The sequence below is a fragment of the Mirounga leonina genome, unplaced genomic scaffold (assembly GCF_011800145.1).
Source record: "Mirounga leonina isolate KUSES-001 unplaced genomic scaffold, KU_Mleo_1.0 Mir_127, whole genome shotgun sequence".
NCBI classification, from domain to species: domain Eukaryota; kingdom Metazoa; phylum Chordata; class Mammalia; order Carnivora; family Phocidae; genus Mirounga; species Mirounga leonina.
In genome coordinates, this window is record NW_023270316.1 from 80,220,114 (window position 1) to 80,247,939 (window position 27,826).

At 39.2% G+C, this 27,826-nt stretch overlaps 1 protein-coding gene and 1 non-coding gene across 2 annotated transcripts in view; one reads left to right on the forward strand and one right to left on the reverse strand.

The window, feature by feature from the left end:
* CENPJ (centromere protein J) overlaps positions 1 to 27,826 on the forward strand; it is a 49,310-nt gene that overhangs the window by 16,907 nt on the left and 4,577 nt on the right. The window contains exons 9-17 of the mRNA XM_035003772.1: positions 3,043 to 3,175; positions 7,563 to 7,728; positions 14,390 to 14,632; positions 18,843 to 18,927; positions 22,733 to 22,797; positions 23,537 to 23,656; positions 27,243 to 27,383; positions 27,464 to 27,548; positions 27,632 to 27,752. Coding sequence (XP_034859663.1) covers positions 3,043 to 3,175; positions 7,563 to 7,728; positions 14,390 to 14,632; positions 18,843 to 18,927; positions 22,733 to 22,797; positions 23,537 to 23,656; positions 27,243 to 27,383; positions 27,464 to 27,548; positions 27,632 to 27,752 — 1,159 coding nt within the window. The remainder of the gene's footprint in view (positions 1 to 3,042; positions 3,176 to 7,562; positions 7,729 to 14,389; positions 14,633 to 18,842; positions 18,928 to 22,732; positions 22,798 to 23,536; positions 23,657 to 27,242; positions 27,384 to 27,463; positions 27,549 to 27,631; positions 27,753 to 27,826) is intronic.
* Positions 3,142 to 3,286, reverse strand: LOC118009741. Its single transcript, XR_004679018.1, has one exon. It is a non-coding gene; the product is annotated as a U4 spliceosomal RNA (small nuclear RNA).

The following is a 27,826-nucleotide window of genomic DNA, read 5'->3' on the forward strand; positions in this document are numbered from 1 at the left end:
TCCCACATCGGGCTCCCTGCTCGGCGGGGGGCCTGCTTCTCCCTCTCCCACTCCCCCTGCTTGTGTTCCCTCTCTCGCTGTGTCTCTCTCTGTCAAATAAATAAATAAAAATCTTTAAAAAAAAAGAATGTTATAAATTTCACATTTACCTTATTAGTCTGATGTCAGAATGCTTAAAATCCTAACTTTTCTAGTTGCTCAGTAGAAGTCTAATTAGGTGATTTGTTAAAATTTGATTTATTTTGTGGGCCTAAATAATAGCCACTAGTATAAAAGATTTGGTTGCATTGTGATTTCAGATTTTTCAAATTTAAGCCTATGCCTTGTTCTCAAGGCTTTCAAATTAATTAATTATAAAGTGAGATAACACTTTTGTAACCAGAGAGTACCCAATTTATGGTTTGTGTCACTGTGAGGTGAACCCCTTTGTGTATATACTTTTTAAAATGACTATGTTTTTACTTAATTTTTTTACTACCTCATGCACTAACTTGCTAAATAGGACCAAGAAGAAATACAGTAAAACTGAAGTTTCCTTTCTTCCCTGGAACCTGTGTGCCTAGTTCCCTTTCCTAGAGGAACCTACATTCCCATTTCATTTGTGTATTCTAAAAAGATTCTGTACATATGAAAGCATATGGGTGAGTGGGTATATCATCTTCTTTCTACACAAATGAAAACATGTTTTTTGTATACCATTCTTCACCTTTTTTTTTTTAAAGATTTTATTCATTTCATTTACTTGAGAGAGAGCACACATGAGCGGGTGGGGGGGAATATGGGAGGGAAGGGCAGAGGGAGAGGGAGAAGCAGACTCCCCACTGAGCACAGAGCCCGCAGCCTGTGCTCGATCCCAGGACCCTGAGATCATGACCTGAGCTGAAGGCAGCCACTTAACCAACTGAGCCACTCAGGTGCACCCTCTTCACCTTGTTTATAATAAATTTTGAAGATTGTTCTTTTCCACATACACATCTGCCTATTCCATTTAATGGCTATATAGTACTCAGTTAATGTGATGGGCTCTTAAAATTCATATTGAAAAACTCCTTTCTCCTATATCATATTATAAACTCTGAATGCCTGGCAAAGCATAGGTGCTTTAAAATATAAATTATAACTTAAACTATTTAAAAATACTCTGACTTTAAAAGTAGTACTTTTTGCAGACAGTTTGGAAGCTTAAAAAGTATAGAATGAAAAATGTTTATAACTAAACTATCCAAAGGTAGGTGTGATACCATTTTGGGATATTTCCTTCCAGTCATTTTTCCTATGTATTTTTAATATAGTACAGTTATTTGTTAAAGCTTACCTTATCTTTTTTTTTTTTAAAGTCAGTTGTGAATTTTATTAAAAATAAGCACTATGTCTGGGTTTCATAAAATTTATACATGAATATGTACAGACACAAATAAAATAATATTAAAAATAAAAATCATACTTGCTTTCACGTGGCAGTGGTCCTGGCACCCCACATACATAATGCTAACTTTTCCTTTAAAGAAATTGCTTGGCCCAAGGATCTCAGAGATCACCGAACCACTAATAAAAAGCTTACCTTATCTTTTTTGACCAAGTGTATAATACACATTGGCCGTATCTTTAAAACTCTTTGTGTATTTTTTAAAAATATTTTATTTATTTGAGAGCGAGAGAGAGAGAGAGCGCATACCAGTGGAGGGAGAGGCAGAGGGAGAAGCAGGCTTCCTGCTGAGCTGGGAGCCGGAAGTGGGACTCGATCCCAGGACCCTGGGATCATAACCTAAGCCAAAGGCAGATGCTTAACCGACTGAGCCACCCAGGTGCCCTTCTTTGTGTATTTTAAAAATGGTTGCAGAACATTGTATGAATGCAGCATTATTTTATTCAGTAATTTCCCTAATGTTGGATACTTAAATTATTTTTCACTATTAGAAATAACACTGCAATGCATATTTTTATGCAAAAATCAGTTTTTCAGAAGGGTAATGGAAGGACAGAAGCATTGGCTATTTTACTCTTTTAAATAGCAAATTTGGTATGGAAAAAGTCAATTTATATTTCTGTGACTAGTGGGCATAAATTTTGATTTTGGTGTTGATTAGTGCTTTAGATGTCTTTATATATGTGTATATATTACTTATTCATGTTCTGAAGCTATTTATATATGTGTATATATTCATTCATTTTTAAAAGATTTATTTATTTTTAAAGATTTATTTATTTTAGAGAGAGCATGCAAGCATGTGCAAGTGGGGGGGAGGGGCAGAGAGGGAGAATCCTTGAGCAGACTCCTCGCTGAGTGGGGGGCCTGACGTGGGGCTTGATCCCAGGATCCCAAGATTATGACCTGAGCAGAAATCAAGAGTCAGCCACTCAACTGACTGAGCCACCCAGGAGCCCCTATTTATTTATTTGAGAGAGAGAGAGAGTGTGAGCACGTGAGCTTGGAGGGTGGGATAGAGAGGAGAGGGGGAGAAGCAGACTCCCTGCTGAGCATGGAGCCCAACACATGGCTCTCATGAACCTAAGATCATGACCTGAGCCGAAACCAAGAGTCAGTTGTTTAACCAACTGAGCCACCCAGGCATCCCTATATGTATATACTTAAATTGAAGTATAATTGGAGTATAATTGATGTACAACATCCTATTAGTTTCAGGTGTACATCATAGTGATTCAGTATTTTTATGCATTACAAAATGATCCCATGATAAATCTAGTTACCATCTGTTACCCTACAAAGTTCTTTCAATATTGGCTGTTATCAAAAAGACAAAAAATGTATGTATTAGTTTTTAAAAAAAGTATTTGAATTTCTTTTTATATGTAATGTTAATTCATTATCAGACTGATACTCTTGAGGTAGAATAATGTCTTTCTTAAATTTAGATTGGTTTCATCTGGAAAGTTAGGCCAAATATAATTTTTGTTGTTATTAGAAACATTTTAATAGTACCAATGTTTATAATATTTTTGGCTCTTAGTGTTAATAGCTAGCTAATGTTTTTTGCTGCTGAAGGCCTTTTGTGAAGTTCAATATTATGACCTATTTCATAGGTGACAGTGCTCGATCTCAGGTTTTGAGAGAGAAAGTTATTGAATTGGAAACAGAAATAGAAAAATTTAAAGCTGAGAACACATCTTTAACTAAACTTCGCATTGAACGGAAAAATGCCTTGGAAAAACTTAGGTAAGTTAGTATCTGTAAGTTGGGAAAAAATATAGTGATTCAGTTTTCAATTAGCAATAATCGCGCCTCGGATAAACCTCATTGGCTACGATACTGCCACTGCGCAAAGCTTAGTGATTCAGTTTTATCTTCAAGATTATACTATAAGATGAATAAGATCTGCGGATCTAATGTATAACATGGTAATGATAATTGATAACAGTGTATTTGTATAATTGCAATTTGCTAAGAATGTAGAACTTAAATGTTCTTGCCAAAAAAAAAAAAAGGTAAATGTGAGGTGATGGGAGTGTTAATTAACTGAATGGGGAAATTCTTTCACAACACATCACATAAATGTTCCTTACTTGTTTTTGTGTGTGTATATTTTAGTTGTATTATATGTTAGTTGGTTAAAATATAAATGCATATGAGGCAAAAAAAAAGATTATATATAAAATATTTGAAGTAATTTTTGTCAGTCTAACAAGATAAAGGAAAAGGAAGTGAAATCTTTCTTTTTTTTTGAAATCTTAACCACATAAAATTTTTTAATTAAAATGACCCATTATAGTCAGAAATGAGTTAAAAAGGGAATTCTCTTAGTGAGGAGATCATAAATTGAATTTTGAAGCTGTGAATTCAAGTGCTACCTTGGCCAGTGCATTAATTTTCTAGGGCTACTGTAACAAAGTACAGTTGATCCTGAACAATGGGGGGGTAGGGGCTCCATCCCCCTATACAGCCAAAAAGCCACATATAATTCTTGACTCCCTAAAAACTTAACTACTAATAGTGTACTGTTGCCTGGAAGTCTTACCGATAACAAACAGTTGATTAACACATGGTTTGTTACATGTGTAAGATAGGTAATTCTTATAATAAAGTAAGGTAGAGAAGAAATGTTAAGAAAGTCATAAGGAAGAGAAAATACATTTACAGTACTGTACTGTAAAAATTTGTATATAAGTGGATCCATGCAGTTCAAACCCCTGTTGTTCAAGGATCAACTGTACACACAAACTAAGTGGCTTAAAACAATAGGAATTTACTTCGTCATGGTTCTGGAGGCTAGAAGTCTGAAGTCAAGGCATCAGCAGAGCTATGCTTTCTATCCTATCTTATAGTGGTTGCTGTCAGTCCTTGACATTTCTTGGCTTACAGCTGGACATTGGGGTTGTTTCTACCTTTTGGTTATTGTGGATAATGCTATTAACATTGGTTTGTAAATATCTGTTCAGGTCTCTTCTTTTAGTTTGGGTATATACCTAGGGGTGGAATTGCTGGATCAAATGGCAATTCTATACTTAATTTTTTGAGGAACCACCATACTGATCCTGAGTGGCTGTACCAGTTTACATCACATTGATTGATTTGATATGTTGAGCCATCCTTCTCTTCCAGGGATGAATCCCAGTAGGTCATGGTGTAAATCTTTTTAATGTGCTGTTGGATTTGGTTTGCTAGTTAGTATTTATTGAGGATTTTTACATATGTGTTCATCAGGGATTGCCCTATGGTTTTCTTGTGGTGTCATTGTCTGGCTTTGGTGTCCAAGTGACTACCCTCATGAAATGAGTTTGGGAGTATTCCTTCTCTTTTTTGGAAGAGTTTAGGCAAGATGGGTATTAATTATTTTTTGAGTGTTTGCTGGAATTTACCTGTGAAGCCATCTGGTCCTGAACTATTCTTTCTTGAGAGGCTTTTAATTACTGATTCAGTTTCCTTATTTTTGGTCTGTTCAGGCTTTCTATTTCTTCTAGATTCAGTTTTGGTAGGTTGTATATTTCTAGGAATTTATCTGTTTCTTCTAGATTATCCAGTTTTGGGGATATAATTGCTCATAGTATGATCCTTTTTATTTCTGGGGCATCTATTGTAATGTGTCTTCTTTCATTTATGATTTTGAGTTTTCTCTCTTTCTTAGGTCTAGTAGGGGTTTGTTGATTTTGTTTTTTCCTTCTGAGACTTCCATAATGAATGTATTGGTTCTTTTGTAGTGTCCCATGGATCTCATGACTTTCTTCACTCTTGTTCATTCTTTTTCTTTTTTTTTTCTCTGACTAACCTCTAATTACCTTTGAGTCCACAGATTCTTTCTTATGCTTAAGTCTGTTGTTGAAGCTCTCTATTGTATTTTTTCACTTCATTCATTGTATTCTTCAGCTCCAGAATTTGTGGTTTTCAAGTTTTATTTATTTTTAAGTAATCTCTACATCCCACATGGGGCTCAAACTCATGAAACCTGAGATCAGGAGTCACATGCTCCACAGACTGAGCCAGCCAGGTGCCCCCCCCTTTTAAGTTTTATTTATTTAGTTTTTTTAAGTAATTGTTGGTGCTTTTTAAAAATGATTTCTATCTCTTTGTTGAACTTCTTGTTTTTTTTTTTCCATGTATTATTTTCCTGATTTTGTTGTTTATCTGTGTTCTCTTGTAGTTTGCTGAGCTGCTTTAAAACAGTTATTTTGAGGGGCGCCTGGGTGGCTCAGTCATTAAGCGTCTGCCTTCGGCTCAGGTCATGATCCTGGGGTCCTGGGATCGAGCACCCGCATCGGGCTCTCTGCTCCGCGGGAAGCCTGCTTCTCCCTCTCCTGCTCCCCCTGCTTGTGTTTGCTCTTTTGCTGTGTCTCTCTCTGTCAAATAAATAAATAAAATCTTAAAAAAAACACAAAACAGTTATTTTGATTGTCAGGCAATTCTTAGATCTGCATTTCTTTGGGCTTGGTCGCTGGAGCTTTATTAGTTTCCTTTGGTGGTGTCACATTTGCCTGATTCTTGTGTAGCCTTGTGTTGACATTTTTTCATTTGAAAGGGTAGAAAACTCTGTCTTTACAGACCAGTTTTGGCAGGTAAAGACCTTCTCCAAGTGGATCCCTGGACTGATGGCCTGATTCTAGGATCACAGTTGAATGGGATTGTAGTGTGGCTACTGCTGGGTCCACACTGGAGTCCATAATTGGTGGGTCTCTTCACAGGGGCATGGTGGATGTGGTTCCTACTAGATCCCCAGTTGAACAGGACTGCTTGTAGGACCACAGTCCAGCAGTGCTGGAGCTAGTCATGGGGCTGCTTCCAGGTCCACTGTTGAGTGTGCAGACAGTGGGTCTGTTACGAGGGGTGAGAATGGGTGTGGCTCCTGCCAGGTTTTTGAGTATCCTCCTGCTGGCCCCTTGGTGTCCTCCTGCTGGGTCCCTGCTCACCCGGGGATACAGCAGGGCTAGCGCCAGGTTACAGGACTGTTTCAGATTTCGTAGTCATGACTGAGGTCTGTGGGCCTGTTACCAGGGACACAGATGGGTGTGGCTCCCCCTGGGTCCTTTGGCAGATGGGCTTTGGGTTTCTCAACCTCCTACCTGGATGGTAGAGCTCCCACAAAAGTACTTTTATCTCTGTATGGCTTTCAGCTTCTTGTTTGTGTAGGGAGATGTGAGCTGGGGATTTCCTGTTCCACCATTTTGATATGTCATTCTCCCTGATCAACATTCTCCTAAGTTAAGACACCAAAGTCCTGACACTGGTCTATAAGACCCTAATGCATTTGTCCCTCTCTTTTGTTTGTGTGGTGTTTTTTGTATTTGTTTTTTTGACAGTTTTTCCTACTTTTCTGTTTCATGCTCACTGTTTTATCCACCCTGGCCTCCTAGCTGATCTTCGATCACATCAGGCATATTCCTACCTCAGGGCTTTTGCATGTGGTGCTCCCTCTTTTTTTTTTTTTTTTCCCAAAGATTTTATTTATTTATTTGAGACAGAGAGAATGAGAGAGAGCACATGAGAGGGGGGAGGGGCAGAGGGAGAAGCAGGCTCCCTGCCGAGCAGGGAGCCCGATGCGGGACTCGATCCCGGGACTCCAGGATCATGACCTGAGCTGAAGGCAGTCGCTTAAGCCACTGAGCCACCCAGGCGCCCCAAGTGCTCCCTCTTTCTGAGCTGTTTTGTCCAGATATTCTTATGGCTCTTCTCTCAGTTCCTTCAGGTTTTACTTAAAATACTATCTCAGCAAGATGACCCCATCCATAATTTCAATCTCCCTGATATTTCCTACCCTCATTCCTTGCATTATTTTTCTCCTTCTAATGTGCCATATATTTTATCTTGTTATTGTCTGTCTCTTCCATTAGATTGAGAAGCTCCAAGAAAGTAAGGATGTTTATTTTTTTCACTGTGGTTTCTCCAGTACCCAGGGTAGTGTGTGATTCATAGTAGATGCTCAATGAATATTTGTTGGAGGAATGCTTTATAGAGTTAACTGACAGTTTATTTCAGTACTATGGATTGAAGATGGATTCACCAAGACCAGCAGCTCCTCCATTCCAGGCTGTCACTGATGTTCCATTTTGTACCACATGTGGATTAGTCCATTAAGATGGTCCCTTTAAATGATAACATGGTTTGGTCATTTTAGGAAAGAAATTACAGACTTTGAACAACAGAAAGCAAAAGAATTGGCTCGAATAGAAGAGTTTAAAAAGGAGGAAATGAGGAAGCTACAAAAGGAACGCAAAGTTTTTGAAAAGTATACTGCAGTTGCAAGAACTTTTCCAGATAAAAAAGAACGTGAAGAAATACAGGTATGCCAGTTCGTTATGTTATACTTATGTAAGTTAGTAAGGATGACAATTTTGTAAGAATCTCAGAGTTATATGATGTGTCAAAGAGAAATGGGGTGTCAATTTTTTTAAACATTTTTTTAAAAAAATTATTTTTTTGAGAGCAGAGAGAGGGGCAGAGGGAGAGGAAGAAATTCCTTAAGTAGACTCCCTGCTGAGTGTGGAGCCCAACATGGGGCTCGATTTCAGGACCCTGAGAACGTGATCTGAGCTGAAGTCCAGAAGCAGATGCTTAACCAGCTGAGCCACCCAGGGGCCCCTGGGTATCAATTTATTAATCATCCATTGACTCAATAAGTAATCTGAGACTGCATGAGGAACATTTTTTGTAGTCTAAGTTTTAAAGAGTAAAATATATCAGTTCTTTTCTTACTAAAGGCTTCCAAAAAGAAAAAAAAAAAAAGACTCCAGTAATGCCATGGATGAATTAATAAGCCAAGAGTTGGAAATTCACCAGCATCATGTTGTGTTGATCTGATTGACACCCCTTACACCAAATACTGTTACTTCTAGTCATTTATACAGTATAAATTTATACATTTATAAGGCCCCTGTACTAACAGGGTGTTTAATTTTAAAACTTATCAACTGATAGGCCAAATAATCAGTCCTATTTATTTCAAAGTTAGAATGGACAGAATCAGAGGAATGTAGTAGTTAAAAATAACCACTGCAGGGGCACCTGGGTGGCTTAGTCAGTTAAACGTCCTGACTCTTGGGGCACCTGGGTGGCTCAGTTGGTTAAGCGACTGCCTTCGGCTCAGGTCATGATCCTGGAGTCCCAGGATCGAGTCCCACATCGGACTCCCTGTTTGGCAGGGAGTCTGCTTCTCCCTCTCCCACTCCCCGTTTGTGTTCCCTCTCTCGTTTGTGTTCCCTCTCTCGCTGTGTCTTTCTCTGTCAAATAAATAAATAAAATCTTTAAAACAAAACAAAACAAAACAAAAAAACAAAAAAAAAAAACGTCCTGACTCTTGGTTTTGGCTCGGGTCCTGAGATTGAGTCCCACATCAGGCTCCGCACTTTGCATGGAGTCTGCTCCAGTTTCTCTCTCCGTCTCCCTCTGCCCCTCTCCCCCCATGCTCTCTTTCACTCTCTCTCTAAAATAAAAATAAATAAGTCTTTAAAATAAATAAAAATAACTAATGCATTTCTAGTTAAAACTGTAAACTTCCTAGAAAAAAACATAGGTGAATATATTTGTGACATTGGCATATGCAAAGATTTCTAAGAGAGGACACAAAGAACTAAGTATAAAGAAAACACGGACATACTGAACTTCATTACAAGTAATACTTCAGGGGCGCCTGGGTGGCTCAGTTGGTTAAACAACTGCCTTCGGCTCAGGTCATGATCCTGGAGTCCCAGGATTGAGCCCCGCATCGGGCTCCCTGCTCATTGGGGAACCTGCTTCTCCCTCTGCCTCTGCCCCTTCCCCTTGCTCCTGCTCTCTCTCGCTCACTCTCTCTCTCAAATAAATAAATAAAATCTTAAAAAGAAAAAAAAACCAAAACAAGTAAAACTTCAGTTTATCAAACGGAAAATTTTAAACGGCTCTCCATTGCTTATGGCATAAAATGCAAACTTCCATATTTTAGATACTAGTATTTTTGGGGTGCTTGGGTGGCTCAGTTGGTTAAGCATCCAACTCTTGATTTCAGCTCAGGTCTTGATCTCAGGGTTGTGAGTTCAAGCCCTGCACTGGGCTCCATACAGGGTGTGGAGCCTACTTAAAAAAAAAAAAGTAAATACTAGTAAGATTGAGTCCCAGCCTCTGTTTTCTCCCCTCTCGTGTAGTATACCCTCTTTGAGCAAGCTCATCTGCATACCTAAAGCTTAAGTTACCACGTGCCATGTCAGTTAGGGTCTTTAATTCTGTTTATTTTTGTGGGAAGAAACATGTGCTGTTATGTTTTGGTTAATGCTCAGTTTATTGAATCTAGTATGTTAGGTATTAAGAATCTTTTTCATAGTTTTGGAACTCATTCCTGAATGCTCTTTCTACTTTGATAGTGTTGACTTAAGCATTGGACCCCTTTCAGACTTGATTATTTTGTGTGACAGTGGGTATTCATTATTTCTTTCTGTTTTTGTTACACTTTCTCTTTTTCTTATACTATGCAAATACTACTTCAAAAACAGATATATACTTAATAGAAAACAAACCTGTATTTATTGCTACTCTTCTACTTATTAAATTGTTAAAAGAACAGAGATGGTATATTCAATCTTCTTTTATATTATAGTTATTTTAAAAAATATTAACTCTTTTCTTTCGGGTGTTCATTCCATCAACACATTGATTTGAGAACCCTTTATGATGAGCATGGGGGAATTGTTGATGAAGAAGATATTTCTGTCCTCCTGGAATTTACATTCATCGTTATTGATTTATAGCCTTTTACAGATTCAAGTTACTCTAATTAATTACAAAATTTCCTTTTTGATAAACAAGTGGCCCCAGTTTGGCCGGTGGGAGCTTCCTTGTCCTTCAGCTTTGCCATTGCCCTTAGATGTTTGAAATTATCCCTGCTTTCTCTAACAACTGGTTATTTCAGATCACCTGGTTTTTTGCTTTTGTTTTTCTTCAACCTGCCCCACATCTGAAATCAGCCATTGTCCAAAGAGCCCTACTAGGGAGCTGTCGGGCGTCAGCAGCAGTGGGGTCCTTGCTGTTGGTGCCTGTCGGAGTGGCACCGCTGGGGAAGGGTGATGTCTTTCTGAAGTCATGAGTTCACGCTGATTCTTTTATCTTAATCTTGTAACTTTATTCTAATTTTCATGCAGTGAGTTTTCATTGACCATTTACACATGGATGTTCAGTCAGATCTCTGCTGAGTTACCAACCTGTGTATCTGTTTCTTCACTCAGAAGATATTTGAGGGGCAGGATCTATGAGGTGCTGTGTAGTGAGCTGGTTAGCTCTGTATGTTTCAAACTTAACTTACCCTCTTTCTGCTAAATCTGCCTTTTCTTTTGACTTTTTCCCCATTCACACTTGGGATAAAAAGAGGTCTAGACCTTTTCCGTCTTCAAATTCCATCAGTAATAATTTCTTTTGACTTTATCTTCTGCATATCTTTTTTATCCTGACCCTTTCTCTTCCTCTTCTTCACACATATTCATTCTAGCTGTTATTTTTTAAATCCTATTTTCTAGCCCTTTGTGACCAAGCATATTAATATTTTTCACTCCCTTTATTACTCTAATCTTTCGGTCCCCTTAGGACCTTCCAATTCATTGGTTTTCCCCACCCTCTTATGTCCTTAAACCCCAGAGTCAGTCACTCTAATCATTTCTGTAAGTGTATTCTTTATTCCCTTTCTCAAGTCATGATGTTTTGTTGGCAAGACTGTAAGCCTGGCATTTCCTGCCTACTTCATCTTTGTGCCTGTAACACTTAGTTTAGCTGGAAGAAAAATTTAATGGGAAACAAGCTCATTTTAAAGTCATGAGCACAAACCATGAGTGGGCCTATATTGTTTCTATTTTCCCTTCTCTCCCACTCTTCCATTCCATACTCTGCACCCCCCTCACCTTCTCAAACTTCCCTACTCCCTGAAGACCCTGCTTTCTACATGGCTGAGAACTTCCCACTGATCCTACTCTTGGTCTTGCCTTGGTGTCTGAGCCCATGTGCTCTGCCTCTGTCTGTTGCTTAGATGAACTGTCCATGCTTATGGGGAAGCCCTGCTTATATACCAGGTCTCACCCCTTCACTACCTACAGCCCTGCTCCAGCATTTCTTGTTTCTCTAACACCAGCCATTTTCCACTCAACTGAACCTTGTCATCAGTGTACACACTTGCTCTTCTTAAAATCTCTCTTGCCCGCATACTCCTGGGTCACAAGGGCTGTTTCTTTGTTTCTTTGTAGCAAAACTTCTTGAAAGTGTTGTCTGTTTCACCATCTCCCATCTCAGCTCCTGTTCTCTCTCCACATGCTTCCGTCCACACCACTGCCCTGAAAACTCCCCTGTTTTGGTCCCCAGCCTCTCCCTGATGGGGAGCTCGCAGTCCTCCTGTGACTTGGCCTCCAGCAGCACACGACTGCTCATCAGAGCTTTCATTCGTTTGACACGCAGGAGACCTGGTGCTCTGGGTTTCCCCCTTACCTGGCTGGTGCCTTGCCTGTCCCCTTTTACTTTTTCCTTGTCTTTAACTTAATGGTGGAGGCCACCCAGCAGGGAGGATGATCTCTAGTTTCATGCCTTCAGTTAGGATTCATATGCTAAAGACTTCCACATTTAAATCCTGCCTGGACCTGCTCGATGTGCTGGTCTGGTCTATCTGACCAGCTACTGGATAGTTCACCTCCACGTGTCTCCAAATGAACTTCTGCACTTCCCTTCCGCAGCCTTCTCCATCTTGGGTGGCAGCATCCCTGACCTTCCACGTGCTCAGGCCAGAAACCTAGGAGTGTTCTCTTCTCTTTCTCTCACACTGCTTGCTCTTCTGTCAGAAAACGTACCCAGACTTGAGTTGCCATCTCTGAGTTAAAGGACTGGCTGGCCACAGCTCTGCTCCCGCCCTGTCTTTTCCATGAGTTGTTTACCATGTAGCAGCCAGTGATTCTTCTGGAAAGACGCCAGGTCTCGTCCCTTCTCTGCCCATGGCCCTTTAATGGCTCCACTTTTTTCTTATGATAAAAGCCCCAGTCCTTACAATGGGCCTCAAATTCCTATATAATCTGGTGTTCTTTCACCTTTTTCCCTCTGTGTCATTCGTTCTGCCCCAGCTCACTGGCCTGCTTGCTGTTCTGCGACTGTGCCCAGGCACCCTCCTCCCTGGTGTATTTACTGGTGCTTCTGGGAATGCTCTTCCCCTGAACAGCCACGTGGCTCACACTGAGCCTCCTTCAGGTCTCTGTTCAGTGAGACCTGCCATATTGAATACTGCAGCTTCCCTTCCCTGCATATGCTCCCTTCCCCGCAATACTGCTTTCTTCTGCCTGCCTTGCCTTTTCTTCCCTAGGCCCTGTCCCCTTCAACACAAGTCTCCTTGCAATCTTTGTTTTGTTCTTTGTATTCCAGGGACCCAGAACAGTACCTGATAGTAGGTATTTTATAAATATTAATTGCTGTTGAATGATTTTTTAACCTTATTGAGGAATAATTGAAAAATATAAGCATGTATATTTAAAATGTACAGTGTAATGATTTTATATACATAGCAAGATCAAGATGGTAACACATCCATCACCTTACATAGTTAACTCTTTGTGTGGGTGTGCGTGCTGAGAATGCTTAAGAATCTGCTCTCAGCAACAACATCTGCTCTCAGTGTACATCACCGTATTATTACTGTAGTCACCATGTTGTACGCTGCTCCTCAGAACTTGTTCGTCTTATAACTGCGGGCTTGTATCCTTTGACCTTCATCTCCCCATTTCCCTTTCCCCCAGCCCCTGGCAACCACCATTCTGTTGTTTCTATAAAGTTGGCTTTTTTCTTTTTTTCTCTAAGATTCCCCATATAAGTGATACCATACAGTATTTGTCTTTCTCTATTTGGCTTATTTGCTTTTGAATTCTTAACCTATTTAGACTTACGTGTTACCATTTTAATATTAATAAGTCTCTTTGCCCACATGATGATAATGCTTACCAGCTAGAAATTGCTCATTTATTGGTTATACTCCACAATTTTATAAATAGAGAGGCTGATGTTTAGGGAGGTTAATACCTTCTTTGAAGAGCTTTTAAGACACGGAACTGGGATTTGAGCGTTGATCTCACCCAAACCCAGAGTCCATGCTCCCTGTGATGTGACCACCCCCCAAGGGAGGTCCTTCCAGCCCTAGTCTCTTTCTGTAACGGGGTTGCTTTTTTGGCAGTCATGAGGCTTACATGAAAATGGATAGACGTCAAGTTTTACATGTGTATTAATGAGCTGCTTAGGGCTCCTCACTTCCCTTAGGCTCATATCAGGTAAGGTTCTCAGGTGGTGAGCAATGAGGTCTTGCTTCCACCCATGCTCCTTCCTCAGCTCTCAGGCACTCCCCATATCTTGCACCCACATAAGCCATGTAGGTGACTAATTTTTCCTTAGTTTTGACATTAATCTTGATTTTTGTTTATATAATTGCAAATTGCTTCTAGATATTTCCAGGAGTTTCTTCACATTTGTCATTTAGTGCATCTGAAACAAATCATTTTCTTAAAACCAGTTTCTTCTCATGAATTCCAAGTAGAATCTGTTTTCAGGACTGATGGTTTGACTTTGAGTCTTTTAATCATCCCTTTACCTTAACTCTTCCTTCAGTTAGTCATAAATTCCTATTAGTTTTTTCTTTATCCGATAATCCCCAATTTATCTTTTTTTCTATTTCAATAGCTTAGTATAGACCTTTATTACCTCATGACAGTGTTATTGCAGTGAACTCCTAAGTGGTGCCTGCCTCCTTCTGGAATCGGTTTTGTTGATGGCATAAGGTGAGTCTCTAACCTGAACCCCAGTCCCTTTCATGAAGAACTTGGTATTTTTGAAATGTGATTGACCAAGCCTTCCCTTTTCTGCTGTCTGTGCTAGGGCAGTACTTCTGTTTTGTTCGTGTGTCTCTTTTCTTCTATTGCATTGTTTTAATCCTAGGTTGTTTTTTTGTTTTTTGTTTTTTTTTGAGAGGCTTTGAAACAGCAGATAGCAGATTTACAGGAAGATTTGAAAAGAAAGGAAGCAAAATGGTCAAGTACACATGGCCGTCTTAGAAGCCAGATAGAAATGTTGGTCAGAGAGAACACAGACCTCAGGGAAGAAATAAAAGTGATGGAAAGATTCCGACTAGATGCCTGGAAGAAAGCAGAAGCTACTGAGAACAGCCTCAGGACGGGTCCCTGTGTGCCTGCCGCAAAAAAAGATGGGCCCGTGGTAGGTTTGGAGCCGGTTTTGTCAAGTCAGGGAGATGTGAAATATCTGAGCGCTCAAATTTAGAGAGCCGAAAAGTAGAGGGTAGTTGCCAGGGCTGGGGGTAGGGGTGGGAATGGGAAGTTGCTCTTTAATGGGGACAGAGTTTCAGTTTTGCAAGAGGAAAAGAGTACTGGATGTGCCTCATGCCACTGACCTGTACGCTTAACAGTGGTTACGAAGGTGAGTTTTATGTATTTTTTACCACAATTGAAAAATTCTTTTGAGCATTGCTGTGCAGTTTTCAAATTCATTTTTAGAATTCTTTTAAAAGAACTATAGTACAGTAGGCAGATAATCTTAGTTAAAACAGGCCAAGTGAAATTTTTTTGCAGCACGTCACATGCATATGATCCTTTTGAATCAAATAATTGGTCTTTCATTCATCTATATTCACAATTATGATGTGCCAGACGCTGATTTTGGGTAGTGGGAATAAGACAATTAACAAAATAGATGAACTTCCTTGCCCTCTTGGAATTTATATTCTAGTGGTAGGAGGTTTATAAATAAGATAGATAATAAAATAAATATATGGTGTGTGACATAGTGACAAGAACCAAGGAGAAAAAGCAGGGAAGGGGGATGATAACTGTTGAGGTGGGGGGTGTTGCTGTTTTAGACAGGGTGGCCAAGGAAAGCCTTACTAAAAAAGTGATATTTGAATAATGGCCCGCATTATTAAATATATTAATTTAAATATGTATAATTATTATATATTAAATATAAATATAATAAAGGGGTGCAGATAAGCCTGGGTGAGAGCAGAGCCCGAGAGGAGCCCGAGGCCCAGAGGCTCTCTGCCTGGTGGGCCTGAGCATGAGCATGGCCTGAGGCTGGTGGAGCTAGAGCAGAGTAAGTGGGGAGAATGGTAGGGGATGCGACCGGAGATGTGACAGAGGGAGCTGGGTGCAGAGTACCTTAGGGCCTTAATCAGTTCCTGTAAGCCCTTGGGTGTTTCCTCTGAGAAGGGGAGCGCTTGGAGGGCTATGATTGGAGTTGACTTAATCTTTTGTTTTAGTAAGCTTACTTTGTCTGCTGTCTACTGCAGACTGAACAGGGAGTGGAGGGGCATACACACAATTCGGAACACCAGTTAGGAGACCGTTGGAGTAATTCACACCAGAGAGAACAGTGGCTTAAGACTGGGGGAGCAGCAGTGGAGTGCTGAGAAGTGGACGGGATTTATTGATGAGCTGGATATGGGGTATGACAGCCAGGAAGGTGTCAAAAATAGTTTCCAACTTTATTGTAGTGTTTTGGCATAATAGGGTTTCCATTTATTGTAAGACACAAGAAGAGAGCATGTATTTATTTCTTGGGGGCATGGATATTAGGATCTCAGCTTTAGAAATGCCTGTGGAGAAGTTAACTGGAGAAGTTTGGAGGAGAAGTTTGAAAATGTGGAGATGTTAACTGGGCAGTTATGCACATATCAGGAGAAGGTTAGGTTGAAGCTAGAAGTTTGGGGTTCATCAGGATGTGTGGTAAAGCTTTGGGCTGGTAGAGATCATCAACGCTGCAAGTGTGGGTAGTGAAGAGATCCACACACTGAGCCAGAGTGTGAGAAGATGGGATGAGGAGAATAGAGTAAAGGAGGCCAGTGTGGTGTCCTGAGAACCAAGAAAAGAAAGGACTTCTAGGAGAAGAGAGTGGCCAGTGGTGTCAAAGGCTGCTGCTAAATTAGATGAGCACTGACAGTCATTAGGTTTACCAAGTAGGGATGCGTTGAAGATAAAAGCCTGACTGGATAAAAGAGACGTTTCAGACAGTATAAGAAGCTTGTGGGAGAGGTTTTGCAGTAAATGTAAAGAGATGGGGTGGTGGCTGTAAGGAAAGTTGTTTTTATTTGTTTGTTTTAATGGGAAAATTAACAAGTGTTTGTGTATTGGTAGGATTGATTCAGTAAAGAGGAAAATGCTGATGCCGGAGAAAGTGGGAGAATTGTTGAAGCAATGTTTATAAGTGAGAGGCGAGGGGATTTAGGGAATGAAGGGCGGGTGGGCGGCTGGACTTGGCCAGGAACATAGACAGCACGTGCCCGATAGCAGAATGTGGAAGGTGTAGCCCCGGGCTTGATGTGTGGTGTCTGCTGGTGGGAAGTTCCCTCCTAATACCTTCACATTGTCAGTGAAGTGGGAAGCTTGGTCATCAGCTGAGAGTGAGGATGGAGAAGTGTAGGAGGTTTGAGGAGATGGGAGAAAGTGTGACATTGTTGTCTAAGGGAGTGGAAAGCAAAGGGACTGGGGAAGTGTAGCCTGATTCCTGGGCTGCTTTGGGGGCCAATGTAGGTTAGAGATCATACATTTCAAGTGAGAATTGTTTGTATTATTTTCTCGTTCAGCTTTTTGGTTGTAGGGTGGTGGAGAGTTATATTTTAGAAGAGGTGTGGTCATGCACCAAAGTGGGTGAGGGGCATGGCAGTCAACGGTATATATGCAGCCAGAGTAACTGTAGTGAACCATGATTTAAGCTGCACAAGAAGGGCGTAAGGCTATACGGTTTTGAGGGACATAGAAAATCTGTATGGATCAGTGAATTGTAGGGCCCTGGATGCTGTACACATTGGTGGAGTTAGGGTGTTAGAGGAGTGAGCTGGAAGGATAGGATGTGGCAGTCAGAAGAAAGTGGAATTCTTGCCTCTTCCCCAAACGTTTTATTATAACAGCTTCCCCAAACAGAAATTTGAAAGAATAGTGTGATGAACACCTGAATAGTCACCAGATACGACCACTGTTAACATTTTACCACTTGTGTATATGTATTTTGCTGGACCATTTGAAGCTAATTGGAGAAATAATGGCATCTTACCCTTTAGTACTTTAGCATTTTATTAAATGGCATTGGCTTTTTGAATAGACCAGGCTAATTATTTTGTAGAATGCCCCACATTGTGGCTTGGAGGGCTTCGAAATTGAGATCTTTGTAGTTACTGATAATTGCAGATATTGATAATGACTAGTTCTAGAGTTTGCCCCTTGGCATGCATGACTGAGGTAAGATGGAGTAGGGCAGGAAACAGAAGCTAAGGCAAGGGGGGTACATGGTGGATGAGTCATGGACATGAGACGCAGAGCTGGGGCAGGGGTGGTTAGGGAGGAGAGAGATTTATTGGAAGTGGTGACGGGGAGCAAGGAAGACCTCTACCCTACCCCTAAACCTAGGGGTGTGAGTTCTGAGGGTGAGAAACTTCTGTCTCTGGAAGTGGGCTGTGGTGAGCCATCTTCTCGGTGGGGAGCTAGGGCTCAAGGTGAGAGCAAGATAGTAAGGGGTGTGTTCACAGGAGAGGTTGAGATAAAGGGGTTTTGCTGATGTTGAGTTCCTGCCCTCTTCTTTGGCTAATGTGGTAACAATCACAGAAAACTGTTTCATTTTATGTTGTCTGTTAGGCCCTCACTTGAAGAATGAATATATGGTTGACCTTTGAACCATATAAAACCATGTGTTTGAACTGTGCGGGTCCACTTGTATGCATATTTTTTCAATAAATACAGTACAGTACTGTAAATATATTTTCCCTTCCTTAAGATTTTAATAACATTTTCTTTGCTCTACCTGACTTTATTGTAAGAATACAGTATAGGGCGCCTGGGTGGCTCAGTTGGTTAAGCGACTGCCTTCGGCTCAGGTCATGATCCTGGAGTCCCGGGATTGAGTCCCGCATCAGGCTCCCTGCTCTGCAGGGAGTCTGCTCCTCCCTCTGACCCTCCCCCCTCTCATGTGCTCTCTCTCTCATTCTCTCTCTCTCAAATAAATAAAATCTTAAAAGAAAAAAAAAGAATACAGTATATAATACATAGGACATACAAAATATGTATTAATCTGCTGCTTATGTTGTCAGGAAGGCTTCCAGCCAACACAGTAGGCTGTTAGTAGTCACATTTTGGGGGAGTCAAAAGTTACACATGGATTTTCAAGTGCGTGGGGGGGGGGTGTCACTGCCGCTAACCCCCCTGCCCAGTGTTGTTCAGGGTCAGCTGTATTTCTAAAGGTGGGGTGTGTGTATAGTTCATTCCTAAATAATAGCTTGTTCCCTCTGACCGTAGTGATAAATGAAAACAACATAAATGAACAAACTTAACCCATTTTCATTGCAAACTGAGTTTTAGTTTCATTCATTGTACTAATGTGTAGACAACACTAATTTTATATTCAAAATTATCTCATACTATAGAATTCATCATTTCGATTACCAAAGAGTCAAATTTCTTCAGGAACCCAGGTAGAAAAATACAAGAAAAATCATTTGCCGACACAAGGTAAGAAATTACCTTTATAAAATACTTAAGGAATTTAAAGAATAGAGAATTTACACCCAATTTAAGAAATAAAACATTGTAAATATCATTAAAGCCCTTGTGTATTCCAATCCCCTACCTATTTCCACCCTGACAACATTCCTTTGCTTGTTTTTCATTCTTTTACTACATTGTGTCCATAAATCAATATAGTATTGTTTCTGTGTATCCCTCTACAATTTGTTTTTTTCTCTCAATATGTTGATACTCCCATTAATACATATAAACTCTAGTTTATTGATTTTAATAGTTACAGATTCCATGTATATTTGTTACAGTTGAGTTTTCCTGTTGGTGGAGTTCATGCTTTTCCCCAGTTTGTCAATAGAATGAATAGGGCTGCAGAACTTATCTGTCCTGTGAGTTTCTCTAAGACACGTACCAAGAGTAGGATGCTGGGTCATACCAGGCTTGTGCTGTAGGTTTTCCCTTTGTTCTGCAAAGTGGTTTTGCCATTTTTTTTTTTACCATCAGCAGAATATGCTTTTGTGCTTACCCTTCACCTGGTCAGACTGAAGTTGTGGCCAGTCAGATGGGTGTGAAATGGTGGGTTAGTGTAATTTTAATATGCATTTCCCTGATTACTGATAAGGTTGTGTGAGCATCTCTTTGTATATTTAGTGGGCATTTGGGTTTCCTCTTTTGTGAATTGCCTGTTCATTTCTTTGGCCTGTTCAAAACTTTATAGGGAGGGGAGGTTTCTCCTTATTGAAGTTCTTCTTCATACTAATCCTTTCTCAGTTACAAGCACTGCTGATATTTTCTCCCAGTTCTGGGTTTAGCTTTTTGGTTTGTGTTTTTTATGTGCATGTTTTCCTTTTTTTTTTTTTTTAAGATTTATTTATTTATTTTAGAGAGAGAGAGTATGCAATGGGGGAGGGGCAGAAGGAGAGAGGAGGGGAAGCAGACTCCCTGCTGAGCAGGGAGCCCCTTGTGGGACTCCATCTCAAGACCCTGAAATCATGACCTGAGCAGAAACCAAGAGTCAGAGGCTTAACCGTCTGAGCCACCTAGGTGCCCCTGTTTTTCCTTTTATTATTGAATTTATCAATCTTTTTTTTATGACTTTAAGAAATCTTTCTCAATCCTTAGGTCACAAATATACTGTTTTCTCTTGCAAACTTTTGTTTTCACAACTGGGTTTTTACCTGGAATTTTTAGAAATTATTTTCATGAACTAAATTTAGAAAAGTGGATATAACATGCAGTTTGACAATTATAAAGGACATACTTCGATAACTACCAGCTAGATAAAGAAATAGAGTAGCAGCACCCCAGGGCTGTCCCCTCTGTGATCATATTATATTGTTTCTCTTTGTAGTTTCTACTCTCATAGGTGCAGCCCTAAAAAATGTTTTGTTTTCGAACTTTCTGAATAGTTATACTGTATGTGTTCCAATAGTTATACTGTATGTCTTCTTTTACTGTACATTGTTTTTGAGAGTCATATTGATCTGCAACTCTAGTTCACTAAAATTTTCAAAAACTGCAAGGCAGTTTGAATGTTTATGAATATATTACAGTTGACTATTCTGTTGATGATTAAATTTTTTTTTTTTTAAATTTGGGATGTTAAACAGTGATGCTATGAACATTCTTAAACATTTCTGGTATACACATTCATTTCTCCAAGGCACGTACTGGAATTACTGGGTAATCAGTAAGAATATCTTTAACACTCATAGATTTTGCCAAAACATTTTCCAAAATGATTTTACTGTCTAACCAGCAATGTAATGTAAGCGCTTGCATTGTTCCACACCTTGTTGATACTTGGTATTGTCAGACTTAAATTTTTGCCAGTCTGGTAGGGATGCAACACTATCTCATTATAGTTTTGAAATGGTTGAATACCTTTGCCTATATTTACTAGCTATTTAGACTCCCTCTTTTGAGAAAAATTGATCAGGTCTTTTACTCATTCTGTGCTGTTGTTTGTCTTTTTCTTAATTGGTTTATGGGGGCATTTCCTCTTCCCCCATCATAATCTTTTAACAGTTACACATTGCAGATATCTTCTTACAGTCTGTGGCCTGCCTTTTGACTCTTACCTTTTGATGAACCAAAACTCTTTATCTTTTTTATTGAAATGTATTCAATGTATAACATTGTATAAATTTAAGATGTATGGTATGTTGATATATTTATATGTTATGATTGCCAATGTAGTGATAAATAGCACCTGTATTACATCACATAGTTGTATCTTTTTTTTTTTTTGTATAACACATAGTTAAATCTTTTTAGTGGTTGGAGAATTTAAGATCTAGTTTCTTAGCAAATTTGTTGATTGTAATACAGTATTATCTATATTCACTATACTGTGCATTAGCTCTCTAGGACTTATTTACTACTTGTTACAAGTTTCTACCCTTAAACAGCATCACCCCTTCTCCCCCAAACTCCCACCTCTTGGTATCCACCACTTCACTCTCTTTTTACAAAAAGTTAGGCCTCTTTGGATTTCACATATAAGTGAAATCATACAGTATTTGTCTTTCTCTGTCTGACTTACCTCACTTAGCATAATGTCCTCAGAGTCCATCCATGTTACTGCAAATTATGTCCTTCTCTCTCATGGCAAAATAATATTCCATTTTGTATATATATCACATAATCTTTATCCATTCATATGCTGATGGGCACTTAGGTTGTTTCCATATCTTGGCTATTGTGAGTAATGCTGCAGTAAACATGGGCTTCAATATCCCTGTTTTCATTTCCTTTGGGTGTGTACTCCGAAGTGGCATAGCTGGATCATATGGTAGGTCTATTTTTAATTTTTTGAGGAACCTGCATATTGTTTTCTATAGTGGATGAACCAGTTTAACATGCCCACCAACGGTGCACAAGGATTTCCTTTTCTCCACATCCTTGCGAATACTTATCTCCTGTCTTCTTGATGATAGCCTTTCTGGCAGCTGCGAAGTGGTATCTTGTGGTTTTGATTTGCATTTCCTGGATAATTAGTGATGTTGAACATCTTTTCATGTACTGTTGGCCATTTGGATGTCTTCTTTGGAAAAATGTCTTTTGAGTTCCTTTGCCCATTTTTCAGTCGTATTTTTTTTTTTTGTTACTGAGTTATAGGAGTTCTTTCTGTATTTTGGATATTAATCCCTTATCTGATATATGGTCTGCAAAAGTTTTCCCATTCTGTAGGTTGCCTTTTCATTTTGTTGATTATTTCTTTTGCTGTACAGAAGCTTTTGAGTTTTGATTTGTTGATTTTTGCTTTTGTTGCTTGTGCTTTTGGTATCAAGAAATTATTGCCAAGACCAGTGTCATAGAGCTCCTTCCCTATGTTTTCTTCTAGACCACAGCAATTAGGCCTGGGTTTTAATGAAATGCCCAGTTATTTTGTTAAGCAAAATTCTATTTGTCTTCTTGGATGCCTCTATTATATCTACCCCACACCTAAGCCTCTAACTAAAGTCCTTGTGATTATCTCCAAAATACCTTTGGGTTCATCTGTTAGGTTAGTTGAACACCTGTCTCTTCTTCCAGATTATAAACTCTCAAAAAATAGATATTGTCCTTGTCTGTCTTGGTCACACAGATTTAAGTGCCTATTAAATATTTGAATTTATATAATAAACTCCTACGAATTGGTGAAGAAAAATATTAAAAATTCCTTACTTAATGGGTAAAGGAGAGTAGTTCACAAAGGGATATGAACTAAGGAAATGTTTGACCATAATATTAAGTAAACTTAAAACTTTCAATTAAATCTGAAAATTAACTCTTGACAATTATATTCTAACAGGTAATCCATCTCGAAGATCCAAGCCTGTGCTTCCTCGTGATTTAGGCAGTTCGGATAAGGGACAAGTAAATCTCTTTATATTTTTATATATTTAAGCATAGATTACTTGAAATTGTAAGCATAGATTACATAGAAATTGAAATTATAATTGAAAATTGCTTAGTTAACTGATTTAAGTTTCTAAACCATTTATAAAGGAGGTTTTTAAAAAGATTTTATTCATTTATTTAAGAGAGAGCTCTTGTGTGGGGCGAGGGACAGAGGGAGAGGGAGAGATTGAATCTCAAGCAGGCTCTGCGCTGAGCGCAGAGCCTGACGTGGGGCTCGATCTTACAACACTGAGATCATGACCTGAGCTGAAACCAAAAGTCGGACGCTTAACCGACTGACCCACCCAGGCACCCCTATAAAGGAGGGTTTTTTTTGTTTTTTTTTTTAAGATTTTATTTATTTATTTGAGAGAGAGAGAGAGAATGAGAGACAGAGAGCATGAGAGGAAGGAGGGTCAGAGGGAGAAGCAGACTCCCTGCCGAGCAGGGAGCCCGATGTGGGACTCGATCCCGGGACCCCAGGATCATGACCTGAGCCGAAGGCAGTCGCTTAACCAACTGAGCCACCCAGGCGCCCCAAGGAGATTTTTTTTTACTTAACATTGTGAATGTTTTTTATATAACACCAACTTCTAGTCATCAAATCCTATAAGAGTAGAATCTGGCATTTGGAAATAAATGTAAGTTTTAGCTGTTTGAAATGTGATTACATGTCCTTTAGGACAGATAAAAAGAACGCATCTTCTCCTTGCAGACTGCCTCACCCAGGGAGGCCCCTGAACCAGTGGACTTCCCAGATCCTGAGTGTAAAAAGGATGACAAAAAGGAGGAAAAAGAAGAAATTCAGGGAGAAATCAGTCATCCTGATGGAAAGGTTAAAAAATTTTTAAAAAATAATGAATACTATAAGAAATTAATATAGGTTAAAGTAGAGTTGGAACACTTAGATTCTAAGTTAATTGATCTTTCAGACTGTAGAGGGGGCTTAAGAACTATAGTTCCTTGGAGTGTGACCTTAGCTTGAGCATTTGGACTCCTCTAAAAATGCTTGATACACACATGCATTTAGTTGCCATTTCTAGTTTAGAGATACAGCAAATTACAAAGGAATTACACTTCCTTTGTTTAAACTCTGTTCTTCCTCTAAACATAGCTAAAAAGCCTTTGTCATCTTGGTACTTTTTAAAAGCCTCCGTTCAATGCTTTACCCTTCCTGCAGCCTTTCTGTCTATCTCACAGTTTTACTTTCGTGCTTAGGAAAGGTTTTGAGCAGGATACTGCCTGGTTGGGTGTTCCAGCTAGAAGAATGAATGAAAAGGGAAGGGACATAAATAGGTTTGTTAGCAGGGAGGGGATGAGGTAAGTTTTCCTCAGGTTTGTAGAAAATTTACTTCTCCACAAAGCCTTATTTGATTTATTTTAATTGAAATTATAAGGCCAAAGTTCACTGCTAGTCTTGAGGAATGAGGGAAGGACAAAAGAATAACAAAGGAAGAAGTTGTAGACTTTTCTTGTACCAATTCTGCTTTCGTGTAACAAATCGTTGGTGGGAAAAGGTTTTCTTTAGAAGAATTCTGTGGATAAATGGTAAAGGAATGAGAAAATTTGAGTCATCACTGTGCAGTCTCTAATGAAATAAGGGATCTAGGCAGTAGTCATGAATAAGCACTGAACTCCTAGATGAGAGGTTGATGGGGCTTCATGGCAGATCTAACTGATGTGACCCAGTCAGTCTTGTGGTCATGAGGACAGTCGCATACTGCACTTCTGAATGTGTAGCCATAAGCAGCTCTCAGCAGTTCGTAGAAAGTATTCTTGTTAGAGTAATTCAACCAGACTTTATTCACACCTCTAGATGTAACTACTAGTTTTTCCCAGGAAGTAAAGGGGGTACGAGAACATGTTAAATGACACCATGATTGGAAAGCAGTCAACCAAATCCAGAATGTGGGAAATTTTACATGTTCAGTGACCTAGTTCTTTCAATAAGTAATCATCACTAAAAAGGGGGCAGGGAGGTGAATGTTAAAGGTTGAGATTTAAGGGACATGTCATCAAGTGTTGTGTGGACCTTGTTTTGATCCTGATTCAAATAAACTGTAAAAAGTCCATTTTGTGAATTCAGGGGAAACAACATAGAGGGTTACAATATGATGAAGGAATTACAGTTTGTTAGGGGCAGTAATGATTTGGTTATGTTAAAACCTATCCTTAAATCAATTGAAGTGTTTTACATATGAAGTGATACCTGCAGTTTACTTTAAAAAAAACTCAGTAAAAAAGAAATTGAAGATGACACAAACAAATACAAAGATACTCCATGCTCATGGATTGGAAGAATTAATATTGTTACAATGTCCACACTACCCAAAGCTATCTACAGATTCAGTGCAATCTCTATCAAAATGGCAACAGCATTTTTCACAAAACTAGAATAATACTAAAATTTGTATGGGAATCACAAAAGACCATGAATACCGAAAGCAATTACGAAAGAAATAATCCCAGACTTCGAGTTATATTACAAAGCTGTAATAATAGAACAGTATGGTACTGACACAAAAATAGACACATAGATCAATGGGACAGAATAGAGAGCCCATGCTTTTTTTTTTTTTTTTAAAGAGGACGGGTTTTTTGTTGTTGTTGTTTTATTTTAAAGATTTTATTTATTTATTTGACACACAGAGAGAGACAGAGAGGGCAAGCACAAGCAGGGCGAGCAGCAGAGGAAGAGGGAGAAGCAGACTCCCCACCAAGCAGGGAGCCCGATGTGGGGCTCAATCCCAGGATCCTGGGATCATGACCTGAGCTGAAGGCAGATGCTTAACCACCTGAGCCATCCAGGCGCCCCTAAATCCATGCTCTTATGGTCAATTAATCTATGACAAAGGAGGCAAGAATATACAATGGGAAAAAGACAGTCTCTTCAATAAATGGTATTAGAAAAACTGGACAGCTACCTGCAAAAGAATGAAACTGAACCACTTTCTTATACTATACACAAAAACAAACTCAAAATGGATTGAAGACCTAAATGTGAGACCTGAAACTATAAAAATATAAAAGAGCACAGGCAGTAACCTCTTTGACATCAGCTATAGCAACATTTTTCAAGATAGGTCTTCTAAGACAAGAGAAACAAAAGCAAAACTACTGGGACTACACCAAAATAAAAAGCTTTTGTGCATAGCGAAGGAAGCCATCAATAAAACAAAAAGGCAGCTTACTGAATGGGAGAAGATCTTTGCAAATGACATCTCTGATAAGGTGTTAGTATCCAAAATATATGAAGAACTTAAACGACTCAACACCCAAAAAACAATCCAATTAAGAAATGGGCAGAGGACTCCAACAGACATTTTTCCAAAGAAGACCTACAGATGACCAACAGACACATGAAAAGATGCTCAACATCACTAATCAGGAAAATGCAAATCAAAGCCACAATGAGCTATCACGTCACACCTGTCAGAATGGCTAAAATAAAAAAGACAAGAAATAACAAGTGTTAGTGAGAATGTGGGGGAAAAGGAACACTGTACACTGTTGGTGGGAATGCAAACTGGTGCAGCCACACTGGAAAAACAGTATGGAGGTTCCTCAAAAAGTTAAAATAGAAATACCATGATTTGATAATTCTACTAGTGGGTATTTACCCAAAGGAAACAAAAACACTAATTCAGAAAGATGTATGTGCCCTTATGTTGGTTGCAACATTATTTACAATAGTCAAGGTATGGAAGCAACCTAAGTGTACACTGATAGACAAAGCGGTAAGGAAGATGTGTGTACACACACACACTGGGGGAATATTACACAGCCATAAAAAGGGATGAGATCTTGCCATTTGTTACAACATGGATATACTTAGATGGTGGTATGCTAACGGAAGTAAGTCAGACTAAGTACCATATGATTTCACGTGGAATCTCAAAAAATCAAATGAATAAACCAAAAGCAGAATCAGACCTATAAATACAGAGAGCAAACTAATGGTTGCCATGGGGGGAGGTGGGGGTATGGACAAAATGGGTCAAGGGGAGTGGGAGATACAGGTTTCTAGTTATGGAATAAGTCATGGGGATCAAAGGTGCAGCATAGGGAATATGGTCAATGATACCATAATAGCATTTTCTGGTGACAGATGGTAGCTACACTTGTGGTGAGCACAGCATAACATATAGACTTGTAAAATCACTGTTGTACACCTGAAACAAATATTGTGTGTCAACTTAATAAAAAGAAAACTCAGCAAAAAATGAGTTTGTTTGGGGGGAATAGGTGACATAAGAATGGTGATGTGTTGCTACTTGGAGACAATATTTTTGAGACAATGTTTTTGCCTTTAATTATGAAAGATTTCAAAGGTAATTTGGAGGAGAATTAGGGATATTTTTGTCATGTGGTATCAGGAGGAAATCTCTCCTATTGATCATCTTGTTTCTCTTTTTTTGTAGATAGAAAAGGTTTATAAGAATGGGTGCCATGTTATATTGTTTCCAAATGGAACTCGGAAAGAAGTGAGTGCAGATGGGAAGATTGTCACCGTCACTTTCTTTAATGGTGATGTGAAGCAGGTCATGCCAGATGAGAGAGTGGTAAGTTTCCCTAGCATTGTTTTTCTCCATGGCTTAAACATCTCTAGAGAAAACACATAACTGACTTTGTGTCTTTACAGATCTACTACTATGCATCTGCCCAGACTACTCACACTACTTATCCAGAAGGATTAGAAATCTTACATTTCTCAAGTGGACAAATAGGTAAAAACTTGCTCTGCCCTCTCCTAATTTAATACTTTCCTTTCTTTAAAAATAAAATACTTACTACTACCTTTTTTAAACAGAGAAACATTTCCCAGATGGGAGAAAAGAAATCACATTTCCTGACCAGACAATCAAAAACCTATTTCCTGATGGACAAGAAGAAAGCATTTTTCCAGATGGTACAATTGTAAGAGTACAAAGGTATGTTATATGTTAAATTTGCTTCTAGATTTGCCTATTTTCAACTTGTATTTCCAAGTGAATTTTTAAAATCT